Genomic DNA, 14,069 nt, shown 5'->3' with positions numbered 1-14,069 from the left:
GCTGCTGCTAGCACTGTGCAATCGGATGGAGTTGCAGATGCCCTTGCATTAGTGTCAGGTATTCATGAAGCTGCTGGGAGCCCCTCCAGCCCTCATGCAGCAGTACTAACTGCAATGATTTGAGCTGGAGGTAAGTCAGTCAGTCAGTCGTTTTTACCTGCTCCTGAGTTTCTGGAGTTGCATTGGGAACAACCAGTGCCCCAGAAGCCCTGGGGAGGGTTCCTGCCCCAGCCACACACAGAGAGGAGGGGAAGGTGGCATCTGAGTAAGCCCACGGATCTGGATCATGCCAGTAACCTCTCTGCTGTTCAAGGGTGCTACCTGCAGCACCACGTACTGCATGGAGGGCACCCTGGGGGTGTGGGAAGAGGAAAAGGAGAGACAGGGAAGAACGGGTAAGCACAGCACAGAGGGTAGAGGGGCTCCAGGCTGACTCGGCGCTCATCACCTTGGAATCCAGACACATGCCAACTGCACATCTTTTCCTTTTTTATTGTAAAACACGGCCAACACTTGCAAGGCTCCAGGCGCCAGCCCAGGAGCACAGTTCCTGGGTGGCTGGCGGGCCCTCCCAGGTGGTGGTGAAGCAGCCAACGGACACGGGGGGGCTCCAGGCAGCCCACAGAGCAATGGCACTTCTGCAGCAAGAGCAGCTCCTGTGCGGGGTGGCACAGGGCTGAGTGGCACGATGACAAGACACGGATGGACCTCCTTCAGAAGAGGCGCTTCTCATACCTGTGAGGACAGGGGAGTGAGGGGAGCCTCCAGAGGCAGCAAACCAGAAAGCCCTTTCACTGACACATCTGTCCCACGGAAGGGACCAATGGCCCAGTCAGGAACAGCCGCTGGCCTGCCAGGCCACGGTGGGGAAGGGACAGGCTGGTCCCAGCACAATGGCAGCAAGCAGCAGCTCCTCCACTTGGGCCCTCTTGCAGGAGGGCAGGAGGAATGCTGGCCAGGGCCAGACAACAAGCATGGCACAACGGCACTAAGCTGCTTCGCACACCCAGCCCAGGGAGACGGCAGCATCGGCAGGAGCACTTACGAATGGAGACCGTGAACCCCTCCTTCCACCTGGGCAGACGTCGTCCTCTTCTCAAATTTCAACTCTCCCGAGTACATCATGGCTCTGAAGAGGGAGGACACTTGGTCACAGGTCAGCCAGAGCCTGGAGAGTGCTCTGACACACAAGCAACCGGAGCACTGAGACCAGACAGACGCTGGTTCTACCAGCTGAGGCCAAGATGATCTCTGCTGCGCTTCTAAGAGCCAGGCAGCATGAGACAGCCCAGTGTTTCAGGCCCAGGCCAGCAGAATATGCTGCAAGGGACCATATTCCTCATTTGCATCCCTGGGGCTGGCAAGTCCATCCCACAGCACCCACTGGAGACAAGGGAAGAGGGGCTACAGGGAGGCTGGATGGTGCCAAACACTGCAGCGTGGCTTGGGGAAGCTTGCCCTGAGACCCTAAATGGCAGTACTGTGCCCTAACCAAAGTGCAAGCAAGAAGCAGCACTCACCGAACTTGGGTCAGGCTCTTGGCACCAATGTCCTGGCAGGAATGCTGGATCCCAGCAATCAGGTACGGAATGAACTTGTGGATAGAGCCCTTGTCCTGCACTGCCCCGGAGACGCCCTGTGCCACTTTGATTTTGTCCGTCTCACTGCATGGGGGTGAAAACAAAGTTCATGAAGCAGAGAGGCCCCAAAAGCTTGACCTGCTGCCCCAAAGCACCATCTCTAACCTGAAATACCGGTTCTGGCTGCCCAAGTTCTTGTCCATGGCATCTAGTGAGCCCATGCCGCGGTATTTCTTCAGCCTAATTCCATCGGAGAAGAAGTACTCGCCCGGGGCCTCCGTGGTGGCAGCCAGGAGAGAGCCCATCATCACTAGCGCAAGAAATCACCAAGAGCAGCACGTCAGCAGCAGGCGAGCTGTGGTTGCAAAACCCGCAGGGCAACCTGGTGCCCCCAGGCACAGCACCCTGTACTGGGCTGGACACCTCCGTGCCCACAGCCACCCACACTTGTACCCAGCGAAGTCCAATGCTATCCGGAGCCCCATCCTAGGGGATTTCCTGCTACGCAGTACAACACGAGCGACCCAGTTGCTCAATGCTCTGCTCACCCGTGGAGGCGCCGAGCGCGAGGGCCTTTGCGATGTGCCCAACAGTCTGGATCCCTCCATCTGCAATCACTGGGACTCCAAATCTCCTGGCATATTCGGATACCTTGTACACCGCTGTGGCCTGGGGGCGGCCGCACGCCAGCACTACAGGCGGGGAGAGAGCAGGAAGAGGGTCAGCTCCCACACTGCAGCTCCTCCCCTCCCCAGCAGGCCCTTCAGGCTTCCAGCACACACATGCTCCAGCACTCGGGAACACGCAAATCCCTGGATGCTTCTTCCCTAGGCCGAGTTGCAAGAGAAGCAGATGCCCAGGAGACGCCTGCTGGGACGTCCTCATGGCCCTCGACTCCAAAAGCTGTAGGTGACCTTGGGACTGGGGTTATTTTTTGAGTGCCTGGGATCAGCCAAGTCTTGTGGCTCATCCTGGCGCACAGCAGATGTGCGGGGAGCTCAGGAAGGAAGCGGAACAAACTCCAAAAGCTTCTCTCCAGAGCATCCCTAGCATGTTGGCATGTCCCACCATTTGCTCTTTCCTAGCAGTGCCAGAACCTTCTCTGTATACTCAGCAGCTGTCTGATGCGTCTCTTGCATGGAAAGGCAGCTGGCTGGGAGAGAGCTGATATATGTATATATACATATTTTTACATATACATATATATATAATCTATCTGCACACACACACACAGACACACATGCAGCAGTGGGAAAGGAAATGGGCAGGAGGATTTGATGGCTTGCGGGAAATAATTTATGTTCCTGCCCTGCAGTGTAGCAAGGACTCTTAAGTTTAGCTGCCCCATAGGGAAAAGTTACTAGTCTTGGATTTAGCCGCTCTTCCCAGTCACTAGCAGTTAGAGGCTTTCCATTGTACCTGGAAAGGCTTGAGGGGAAACCATCACAGGACACGTCTTGTAACACATTTGTCAGCCACAGGCATGCACGTATGCCAAGATAAGCCTCTCTCCTGGAGGCTTCCCCTCCCCACAATTAACTGGAAGCCTTTTCTCCAGTCAGTTAGTTTGAAACACCAGATAAGATTATAGGCATGCAAGATTAGTACTTCAGAGTGCAAACTTCAGGTGTTGTTTAGCCTGCCCAGGAGCAGCACTGGCAGCGCACACCCCGACAGAGAGATCTGCCAAGACCTGGAGTCTGTGAGCACCCTGCTCCCGGGGCTCAGCAGCAGCTGCTCAGAGAGCAAAGCCAGACTCCAGGTGGAGATGATGAAAGAACTGATTTTAACTGAGCAAAACTCTGCATCAAGCTAGGACTCAGCCAGCCAGGAATTGTCTGCCAGCAGTAACATGAATGCCGTTAGTCTTAAAGAGATGGTCTCACTTGGCACCACGGTGCGAAAGGCCACATTGAGGTCACAAATGCTGCGAGGGAAGAGATCCCTGTAGAAGGAAGGACCTGATCTCAGAGGACCAGAGCCCTGAGCCTACAGGATTGTGCCGTTCTCTCCCCAGGGAATATGGCCTGCAGAGACCTCACAGCAGCGACCACGGAGACCAGCCCTTTAACGAACAGCTTGGCTCAGGGCTCCTGGGAGCATCATGCCATGCTGACTCTCCCGGGGCCCAGTGCCACAGCTTTGAAGGAAGTGCAGGCTTCCCAAGCAAGGTTCAGAGCGCACGCACACACACACCAAGTAGTCAGGGTGATGGTTTGTCTTTTTTAGCATATCTGCAAAGGGTGACCCTACAAGATCAACTGCTACACTAGACCAGGATCTGCAATGGAAAACTCTTTCCCTGTGAGGTTCTTCAAAACTAAGAGAAAGGGCAAAAACCAAGACTCAGCTTGGATGTCTGCTTGATCTAGTAGCATCAGAAAAGTACAGATCAGACAAAGTTGCACCCTGTGCTGGGCAGGGGAAGAAGTCAGTGGGGAAAGATGTGGTTCTGGTACACAGCTGCCAAGTTGGCCACACACAGGTAAGTCCTTTTTTAACCCCAGGGGAGCTAGCTTCAAGTAAAGCTTAGCCAGTGCACAACTTCCCCACAACTGGGGCCAGATTTAGAGCAGGATCAAGGACTGCTCAGGGATCATCTCCCAGCACTGGGTCAGCAGGTGTGCACCCAGCTAGAGACCCAGAAGATGCAGCTGGAAAGTCGGGCTCCTGAACTGGATTTTGGAATGGAAGGTGGACAGGCCTGAATGCCCTCAGCCTTGGTAGTTCAGACCCTGCTTTAAGAACTCAGACAGGCTTCTCAGTTTGAATTTCAGATTCAAAACCAGTATCCAAAGCCACAAAACCCCAAGTGCATCTACAGCTAAATTATTCTCAAACAAGCAGTAGGGCCATGTGCAGCCAAATCAGGGTCCTGCTTCAAGACACATAATTAGGGTTGGGAACAGGGCAAGTGACTTACTATAGGTGCCCGTGACAGTAGAAGGGCATTTGGGGCTGTGGGACTTTAGGTCTGGAGGGATCTTTGGAGCAGCTAAACAAAAACAAACACACACATTTTAGAGACAGAAGAACAGCAGCAGAACAAAGGGCCCCAGCAGTGACCTGCTACTAGGCAGAGCATACGGTGTGGGACAGAGCTGACTTTGCAATCCTTTCCTAGCCCGAGGCAAACCAGAGGCCAGTCCCTGGGCACAGCGCATGCTCGCCCTACCCCAGCAGCCATCCAGAGAGGGAGCCCTGCTAACCCCAAGAGCCAGCGTTCTTGCTCTAAGAGGGCAAAGACCTGGGAAGCTGTGGCTAAGAGAGTTTTGCACCCGTGTCTCCTGTTACGTGCTGTGCTCTCTGCTCTCCTCCTTCCCCCAAATAAGCACCCAGCCCCACCTCCCACAGCACCCAAGAGAAGCATCCTCTGGAGACATTCGCCATGCTGCAAAACAGCGCACGTCCTGAGCCCTCTAGGTCAGACCCAGGGGCGGACACCTCCTCGTTCTGCTCCTACTATGGAAGCTTCGGTCCAAGCGCTGTCTGGGAGACAGCCAAAGACACAGCAACTCCTCAGTAAAGGTCACCTGAGACACACTGTCCTGACAGGGAAATCCCCTGCAGCCAGCGCACCCACGGCAGGCAAAGCAAGAACACAGTCTAGTTCCAGGGCTGCTCTTAGGCTCCATGCTGGCATTGGCAGAGCGCTAATGTACCGCCTTCAGCGATCGGCTGCTGTCTTGCTGCCTCCTGTGGCAAGGACCAAGGAGCAAAGCAGGGAGGAGCTGTGTTTGCAGGCTGCAGCACCTCGCCTCATCTGCCAGGTTCAAAACATGAAGACCGAGTCTCCGTCCTCACAGAGGTCTTCCTCCAGGCCATGCCCTCTGGCTGAGTAGGGCACACCCCTCTCCACCTTTTAGCTAAGGGTGATACTGCCTCTGCTCAGCACAGGCTCCAGCTAACTGCAGAGACAAGGGCCAGAAATCCTGTTTCAGCCTGGAAATTGCAGGAAGGCATCAAGCCCAGCAGACCAGTACTTAAGCATCATGCACACTGCTGCCAGAGGGAAGGGGAGCACAGACAGCTTGGCGAGTTAAACCCATCCCCATGGCTGTCAACACTGGAGATCCGGGAAGTCCCTCTCAGTGCAGAGCTGCCCTCGACCCCATCTCACACTAGCCAGGAGCCGCTGTGGCTCCTCTGGGCAAAGCCGCGTGTGCCACACCTGCTCTACTCAGTCTCGGTCAGTACTGGCCTTTGCTGCTGCTGCAACCCCAGAGGTTTGACCCAAGTGATGAGAGCGTCCTGGACAGAGGGGGTAAAAGACCGCTTGCTGTTAGACGTTGCCTTTACAACGGGAGAAGTCCATCCCAGCTATGCTGCCTTTCAGCAGAGAGTCTCTACTGAACAGATGTCTTCAACCTACTTAGGAGATAGCTGATCTCTCTCACCTTCCTGCGTGATGCAGATGGAGCCACTGCCCATCCCGACTCTCAGGGCATCGACCCCTGCGTCAATGAGGTTCTTGGCCTGAGCAGCAGTCACAACTGTGGAGAGCAGAAACTCGTTTGAAGAGAGACAAGCAGACTTGCACACGACACCACTCTGCCCTGGTCTGTGCCCTCACGGCTGCAACTATCCCCTACCCAGGGTGGCAGCTGCACACCCGCGTCAAAGCCCGGGCCTCACTGTTCACTGCTGCCGGGCCTACCTGCAAAAGCAGGGTTAGTTTCAGCGCCAGCTGGCCCTGGCGGATGGGAAGACATTGGCCTTTTAGGCTACTCTGTAACACAGTTACAACCAAAGGCCGCAGTTTCCCATGGCTGTTCCCACAAAGCCCTATTTTCAGCGGCATCACACTGGACTTTGAGTGTCTCAAAGTGGTGGACTTTTCACAGAATCCAGAGGCTGAAGAGCCTGCAGGTGATAACCAGGAAGGTGGCAGAGGTCAGCACATGGTGCCAAACGCTTTGGGCCACACCAGGCAGTGAGGGCAGAGCACAGGTTAATAGCAACACCAGTAACACGCTAACCAGGTAAAGACAAGAACTGCTGAACTCTACAGTCAAGCGGCAGGGAAAATTTCCATTAGATTTCCACATAGAGCAACACTCAATATTACAATTATCCATAATTTTAAAGATTTTGAACTGGTGTAACAGAGGCTGAAGTGTAAGGCGCTACAGTGCACTGTGCTGCAGAACAAAGGTTTCAAGTATTTGCAACAGAGTGGCAACAGCAGGGCACTTCTCTGCAGAGTGGCCTTGCTCTGTTCCACACGCCTGAAGAAACCACTTTTAAGTTCACAGACATTCAACAAGAGGAACGTCTAATTCACATCCCTGCAGCTCCATCTACGTCTAAGAAGCAAACACACTTTAGAAACAAGAAGAGTCTTCGACAGATTCATACCATTTCCTCCGATAACTTGTAGGTTAGGGTATTTCTCCTTAATATATTTAATCATATTGATCTGAAAGATGGAGTTTCCCTGAGAGGAATCCTGCAAGAGAAAGAAAAACCATTTAAACCAGGGTTTCTGCAGTAGAGCTCTGGAGGATCCTCGGATCTTCACTCTGCCTACTGGGCTCTCTGCTAAGGCGGCTGCCAAGTCAGTAATATCCTACACGAGGCAGTCTATCTTAGAGACTTCAGTAATAGCCATTAAATCCTGCAGCTTGCCCTGCCTCATACAGTAGGCCTCATGCAGCACCTCTGGCTGCAGGCAGCAGGAAGAAGTGGCTGGCGCTGCCAACAGGATGCCACCAGCCCTGTCTCAGACTACAGGTGGAACCATGAATATTCCCTGTGAAACAGAGAAGGGCAGGAGGGGGGATACATTTCTCCCTGCTGTGCACCAGGACAGCTGAAATACCAGATATCGACTACCTAGCACTCGAGTCCTGTCAGTTCTCAGTGATCCAGCTTACTAGCAGTGTCTGTTAAACATTTCCAGCTGCAACACTGCTCAGCCATGTTCTCAGAGGATGGTGGACTTGCAAGCTAACGATCGATGAGAAAATGATGTGCTAACATAGGCAGTGACTGCTGTGCCTGAAAGCTTACAGACCAGATGTGGAGACTAGCAGAACAGCTGTGGGCTGACTGCTCCAGGTCTGCAACCCTGAGTATCATATCAAGCAATTAAGAGAGTAACATAGTAACAAATACTGAGCAGTTTAAGGAAAACTGTAAGAAGTCAAACACGCTATTCTGCAAAGCTAGTCAGGACCATCAATCAGAGAGGATGGTGTCAGAGGGCAAGAAGCATTTGTAGAAGACTCTGTGTTAACTGATAGCATTTCTTTACTCAGCCTTCAAGACTTTCTTGCACCCTACATACTCCCAAACAAGCTCTTGGGCAAGTGGAACCCTTCTTATTTGAAGACTCCAATCTCAATTTGAGATGCAGAGATCAACAAATTGTCACGTTCTTAAAGCAGAGAGATCTGCATTGAAAATAGTAACTGCAGCACTGCTATCCCTGTGTCAAACGGATTCATTCAAATAGGATCCTCAACCCACCAAACCCATCAGGCCAGCACCAAAGCGGGCAGGCAGCTCACCAGAACTACGGCATCTACGCCAGCCTGCACAAGGAGGTCCAGCCGGTACTTGTCATCTTCGTGGGTCCCAATGGCAGCACCACAGAGCAGCTGTTTCTTGGAATCCTTAGAAGCCAGAGGGTAGTCCCGGTTCTTCTTGAGATCCGTGCGAGCGATTATAGCCACTAGCTCATCATCCTCATTGACGATCGGCAGCTTGCCTTGAAACAAACAGAAAGCACATCACTGCAAACCTCTGCAGGAGGCAGATGTTAGTCCAGAGCAGCACAGCAGACCAGGAGCATCAGGCAGGAACCCAAACAGAGGTGCGTGACAGAGACTCAAGGCTACATTACCCAGTCTTGTTTCAGTCACAGATGCCAGCAGCCCTGACTCAGGGAACAGAACAAGGAATCTGGAGGACTGGGAAAGGACTCGGTATGTTCAAACTGATCATAGAACAAGTGCAGCTTTTTTTATTAGTTAGATATCTGATACTGTGTTAAAGTTGCTATCAAACCCTCACAGAGCTGTGCTGAGTGCCAAAATGCAAAGGATACAAAACTGAAGACGTGTGGCTGGACAAGCTGCAGCTTTTGAGCTCCTGGGTTGCCAAGCACCCCTGAGCTTCAAAACAGGTCCGAGATGAACGCATGTGAACTCTGTACTCTGGCACAGGGCTTTGAGCACTGTCTCTCCTCACCGTCCTTTTCTCACACTGGCACGTGGCCCTTCCATGTTCCACCCACGCACAGATGCGTGCCCACATTTCACTCACTACTGCTCCCAAGACAGTGCTTCCACAACTCTCCGTTGTGCCACGTAGACACCCATAGGTACCTTTTTTGCTTCTTTGCAGAATTTCATTTGCTTCTTTCAACATTACTCCAGCTGGGGCCACAACAAGATCTTCCCGCTTTGTCATAATCTAGTGGGAGGGAGGAGACAGAGTCACCAAAACTCCTTCGCACCGATCTGAAAAGCTTCTGCCACCCAAAATACCCCAAAGCAGCCTTGTGGGAGCGCTCTGCAGACAAAGGAGGCTGCAGCACAGCAACGCACCTCCAGAAACACACAGCCTACACCACCCTGTCTCCATGCAAGCAGCTACCAGATGGAATCTGTCATGCGCAGCCCCCAAACCCACTACAGTACTGAAAACGGAGATGACAGTGGGCCTCAGCAAGCTGAGGGAGAGCACCTGGAAGCAAGGGAGGACTCCCAGATGACCCTTGTTTGGAACATCACCCAAACAGCCCTGCTTTTTAATAGGGCACAGGCAAATAAGGGCTGGAGGTACCTCCACAGTCCCATGCTGTTGGGCAAAAACACCTCCCGTCCCCAAGCTTGTTTGCAGGCAGCAGTCCCCAGCACACAGACTCTGGAAGGGCTCTGCTCAGAATAGCCCACGGCTGCTGGGAAGGTCAACAGGGCAAAGGAATCTTTTGAATCCAAACAAACACGCTCACCCACATTCACTCTGACAAACGAGAACCGAAATGCAGTGGAAAGGTACGGGGCAAAGGACACAAGCTGGAACGTGAAATTCTGACTTGATATACGGAAAAAAAGCGTTCACCATGAGGGTGGGCAAACACTGGATCAGAGGCCCAGAGAGGCAGTGAAGTCTCCATGCCTGGAGACACTGAAACCTCGACCAGACACAGACCCAGGAAACCTGCTCCAGCCAAACCCGGTTTGAGCAGGAGGTTGGATGAGAGATGAGACCTCCGGAGGTCCCTTCTACCACAAGAACAGCAGGAGGGAAGAGGTTCACCCAGCCCACTTCCACCCAGAACCCTGTTTCTGACAAAACACACATCTCGGGAAGAACCTGAGAAATCCCAGAAATATCCTGATACACTCCCTAAGTCCGTGGGGTCCAGGAGCTTCCTCAGCCGCAGGAGACCTCTGTATTTAACAGGGTGGCAATGAACAAGTCAGCAAGGTCACTGCTGGACTGCGAGTGGGAAGAGATCTAAGAGACCATCCATTTCCTTAGCTTTGTCTGGTGACAGAGGTAAGCATCAAACAATAACATGAGCAAGCTTCCAGCTTTGCAGTGCTGAGTGATCCACGCAAAGGATGAGGCAAGATTCTTATCTGGCTCTTCTGAATGGGGGAGCCTCACTTCAAAGGGCCATGTGAACTTTTATAACCCGCTCCTGTATTAAGACTCCTGTTAGGGATATTTATAGGCAATTTCAAAGCGAACAGGGAAGAGCATGTGATACCAGGTCTGGTCAGCAAGAGCTAAGAATAGTCCCAAGTCAAGAGCAGAGGCTGACTGAGAAGCACCATTAGTGTAATCTGACAATGCCGCAGATCTACAGTTACACAGCTCATGTAACACAAACACCAAAAGTAACAGAAATCAACACCTGCACGGAAGAAACGTACTTCTGAAAGAGGGTATTTCTGTAGCATTATAAAAGCTAAACTATCAGTCTTCAAGCTCAGGGAATTATTTTAAAGGGTAAATAGCCTAGTTCCTAAATAATAGGAGGCACAAAGGGAAAGGTAGTCCCGCAAAGAAAGACCAGCACTTGGAGGACCTGCTCTACAGAGTGCAGCTACAGCCCCGGCCAATGCTGGGACAACGGCAGCAACCAGGAATAGCAGGAGCTACCGAACCAAGGGAGAGCACCAGCTGTGGAGAGGAGGATTGTTCCCACGACACTGAAAGAAAACCCCACGGTCATGCACACACGCTAACTGCACAGCCTCTCTCTTTTATCTGCAAACCCTCTGCAAGACTCACGAAGAGAACATAAGTGAAGGAGATACTCCAGCCCTGGGACTAAAATAAAGACCAACCCAGCAGAGCCAACGTGGCACCTGCTGCTTCCAGCTGGCACCGTACCCTCACAGCCACGCATTAATCCTTTTCCGTATCACAAGCCATTTAATGCTCACATCCACCAGTTGTTCACCAGCCCTTCTCACCTCACCAAGGGGCAAGTCATGCTCTGACTCTTTCAGGAAGTCGATATCACGAGATGAGATGATCCCAACTAGCTTCCCTCCCATCTTCCCGTTGTCTGTGATGGGAATCCCACAAAATCCGTGACGAGCTTTTGCTTCAAACACGTCTCGCACTCTGTCATTGGGGCTCAGCACCACGGGGTCTGTGATGAATCCTTGCTCGTATTTCTAAAAAAGAAATGGATTCAGCAGACAGGACAACCAGCACAGCCAGACTGAGCAGAAGCAGGACGCACGCCTGAGAGCTACTGTGGCCACATGGTCACAAAGGTCTGCAATTCACCCACTCTGGGCAGATGTTCACCAACAGGATGACTCACAAAACAGCACCCTGGCTCGCCCAAGCAGCATTTGATTCCCAGGAGTTCCCAGACGAACCTCCTCTCTGAGATTACAGGGACTATCCCCCCCCCCACTGAGGAGGCCTGGCCACAGTTCTCAAGTCCCAAGCTGCATGTGGGGTAATGCCTAACATACAAGAGGTTTGTGTGGGCAACCACATCTGTTCTGAAGCACCAAGACCTAGCAGACATCAACGGTCTCCTCTCACAGTTACAGCTTATCTCACAGCTTCTTTAGTGGAGCCAAAACCCGCTGCCCACCTCCGTGAAGTGCTCCGTAAGCGCAGGTCACCGCTGCCATTTCGGTCACTTACCTTCACCTTCCGCACCTCATTGGCCTGGAATTCCGGGGTGCAGTTGTGATGGATGAACCCGATTCCCCCTGTGAGCTGGGAACGCAAAGGAGGCTCTAAGTCACCGAAAAAAGGCCCAACCCTTTATCAAGCGAATCCGACAACTGGACAGAGAGAGCAGACCAAACGAAACCACCCCCAAGGAGCCAGTCCTGAAAGCCTTCACACAAGAACTAGGCAGCACACAGACTGTCCGTCCGCAGGCACGACTTCCCTTCCCAATGCCTCGGGGGACGACAAGGACAAGCACAAGGCACTTGCTTATCCTGACAAGGCTCCAGCCTGTTCTCGCAAGCATTTAGGTGATTAAACAGCAGATACGTGTGCGCATCACAAGGCATTTACCTCCCCCTGCCTTCGCAGGGCACAAACACAGCAGCGAAAGGCCACGCGGCTAAGGTAAACATTGATAAAACCAACAGAAAGCATCTGGGAGCAGGGAGCGCAGCTGGCACCGCGGGACGCCCACGGCGACCGGCGCTCGTGCGCCGCGACCCAGCGGCTGGCCGAAATAAATGCCGAGGTGCCCCTGGCGCCCCGCGGGCACTCACCGCCATGGCGATGGCCATGCCGGCCTCGGTGACCGTGTCCATGGGGGAGGAGACCAGCGGCGTTTTCAGGGTGATCCTCTTGGTCAGCGCCGAGGTCAGGTCCTTGGGAGAGGAGCAGCGCGTGAGCGACGCGGCGGCTCCGCCAGGGGAGCCCCGACCCGCCGCCGCCGCCGCCCCGGGGGGGCGGGGGGCACGCGGGAGCCCCGCTGCACTCACCACCTGGTCCGCCGTGAAGTCGATGTAGCCCGGGAGGATGAGGAAGTCACTGGGGGCATCGGAAAGGGAGAGCGGTCAGCGGGTCCGCCGCGGCCCGGCCCCGCGCAGCCCCCGCCGCGGCCCGGCCCGGCCCCGCGCCGCGCCGCGCAGCCCCCCGGCCCGGCCCCCTCACTTGTAGGTGAGCCCGTCGCCGCAGCTGAAGAGCTGCTGCGCCGTGAGCCCGTCGTCTGGCACGTAGCCGGTGCCGCCGCTGATGAGGTAGTCCGCCATGGCGCCGCCGCCGCCGCCGCCGCGTGCACCGCCGCGCCGCGCGCCCCCGAGCGCAGGCCGCGCCCCGACGGCGGCCGCGAGGGCTCAGCCCGCGCCCGCCCAGCGAGAGCGCGGCCCAGAGCGGCCCGCCGGAAGGCGGTGCCCGGAAGGGGGCGCCCCGCCCCCCTCCTCCCCCGCCATGGCCGCGGGGCCGCCCAGCCGCGGGCTGCGCCGCCCAGAGGTCCCCTCCTGCCCGCCTGGGGACACGCGCTGGCATTAACGAACCCGTTAATTAATGAGTGAATCCCCTTACTCCTTCCCACGGCAGCCACCCTCCCCCAGGACCCGCGGGCGGCCCGAGGGGAGGCCAGCCAAGGTGCCCCAGCCTCTCGGCACTTTACACCTAAACCTCGACCACCAAGGAAGGTTTTAGGAAACAGCCGGACACCCCGGCCCGGGATAAACACGGATGGGGGGAGTTACAGCAAGCCTTTCTGCAAGCAAGCAGCCAGTTCAGAGGAAGGGCAGCATAGAGGAGATAGGCTAACTCCCATTATGCGCCAGTACAGGCCTGTATGGCTTCCTCTACTTTGCTCACACAAGCATGACCTGGATTATAAGAAACACACTTAGAAAAGCACCTAAAAAGGACTAGCTCTGGATAACCATGGCACAGGGTAATACTGCCAGTGGGGTCCAGCCAGCTGAGTATCGATCCAACACCAGTACTTTGACAGCTTCAGGAGGAGGAGTGGAGCACACGCTTGTCACATTTGTGGTTGATGCTAAGCTGGACCACACTACCAGAGTTAAAAGCAACTTATGCTAAGTCAGAAACCTGCAAAAATGATGGAAATTCAAGAGGCAGGAGCAAAGCACTGCTCTAGCAAAGGGATGGAAACGAAAGGCACAAATACAAAACGGCATTGCGACAGGGCAGCAGCACTGCTGGAGAGGATCCGAGGTGATCCCAAACAGGGCATTAGCCTTATACAAGCCCCCCTTCCCCCAAACCATCACCCCAGCCATATAAACAAATGCTTTAAAGAGGACGATTCCACTGTACTTCGTACTGGCGAGACCTCAGTATAGCACCTTACTGCATGTGCCACGGAGGGGCAGGTAGACTTCAGAGAAAAGCAACAGCAGAAATAGGAAAGAACTGTGTCTGCAGGAGAAGAAAGGGCGTAAACACGGCTCTACATTAGAGGATTGTTTCAGAAAATGGTGATCAGCATTTTCCAGGCATGCCAAGACTAGGATGAAATGCTTCTCCTCACTGCAATCCATTCGAGCATCTGGA

General features: G+C 54.1%; 1 protein-coding gene across 2 annotated transcripts; it reads right to left on the bottom strand.

Moving 5' to 3' along the window:
* Positions 1–472: 472 nt before the first annotated feature.
* Positions 473–12,922, bottom strand: IMPDH2 (inosine monophosphate dehydrogenase 2). Of its 2 annotated transcripts, XM_064519062.1 has the most exons (15): positions 12,690–12,922; positions 12,518–12,566; positions 12,302–12,403; positions 11,712–11,786; positions 11,018–11,224; positions 8,912–8,999; positions 8,093–8,292; positions 6,939–7,029; positions 5,978–6,073; positions 4,504–4,575; positions 2,129–2,272; positions 1,746–1,890; positions 1,521–1,664; positions 1,046–1,129; positions 473–735 (listed from the first exon to the last, which is right to left on the bottom strand). In XM_064519062.1, exons 1-15 carry the CDS (start codon positions 12,785–12,787, stop codon positions 714–716), a joined length of 1,617 nt encoding a protein of 538 aa, XP_064375132.1. In that variant the 5' UTR covers positions 12,788–12,922; the 3' UTR covers positions 473–713. The 2 variants fall into 2 exon arrangements, with proteins under 2 accessions (XP_064375132.1, XP_064375133.1); XM_064519063.1 differs by lacking the exon at positions 4,504–4,575 and having other exon boundaries at positions 12,690–12,920.
* Positions 12,923–14,069: the final 1,147 nt, after the last annotated feature.

Source organism: Dromaius novaehollandiae, chromosome 12 (assembly GCF_036370855.1).
Source record: "Dromaius novaehollandiae isolate bDroNov1 chromosome 12, bDroNov1.hap1, whole genome shotgun sequence".
Lineage (NCBI taxonomy): Eukaryota > Metazoa > Chordata > Aves > Casuariiformes > Dromaiidae > Dromaius > Dromaius novaehollandiae.
The sequence above is the reverse complement of the archived record's forward strand: the minus strand, read 5'-3'. Positions and strand labels throughout refer to the sequence as shown.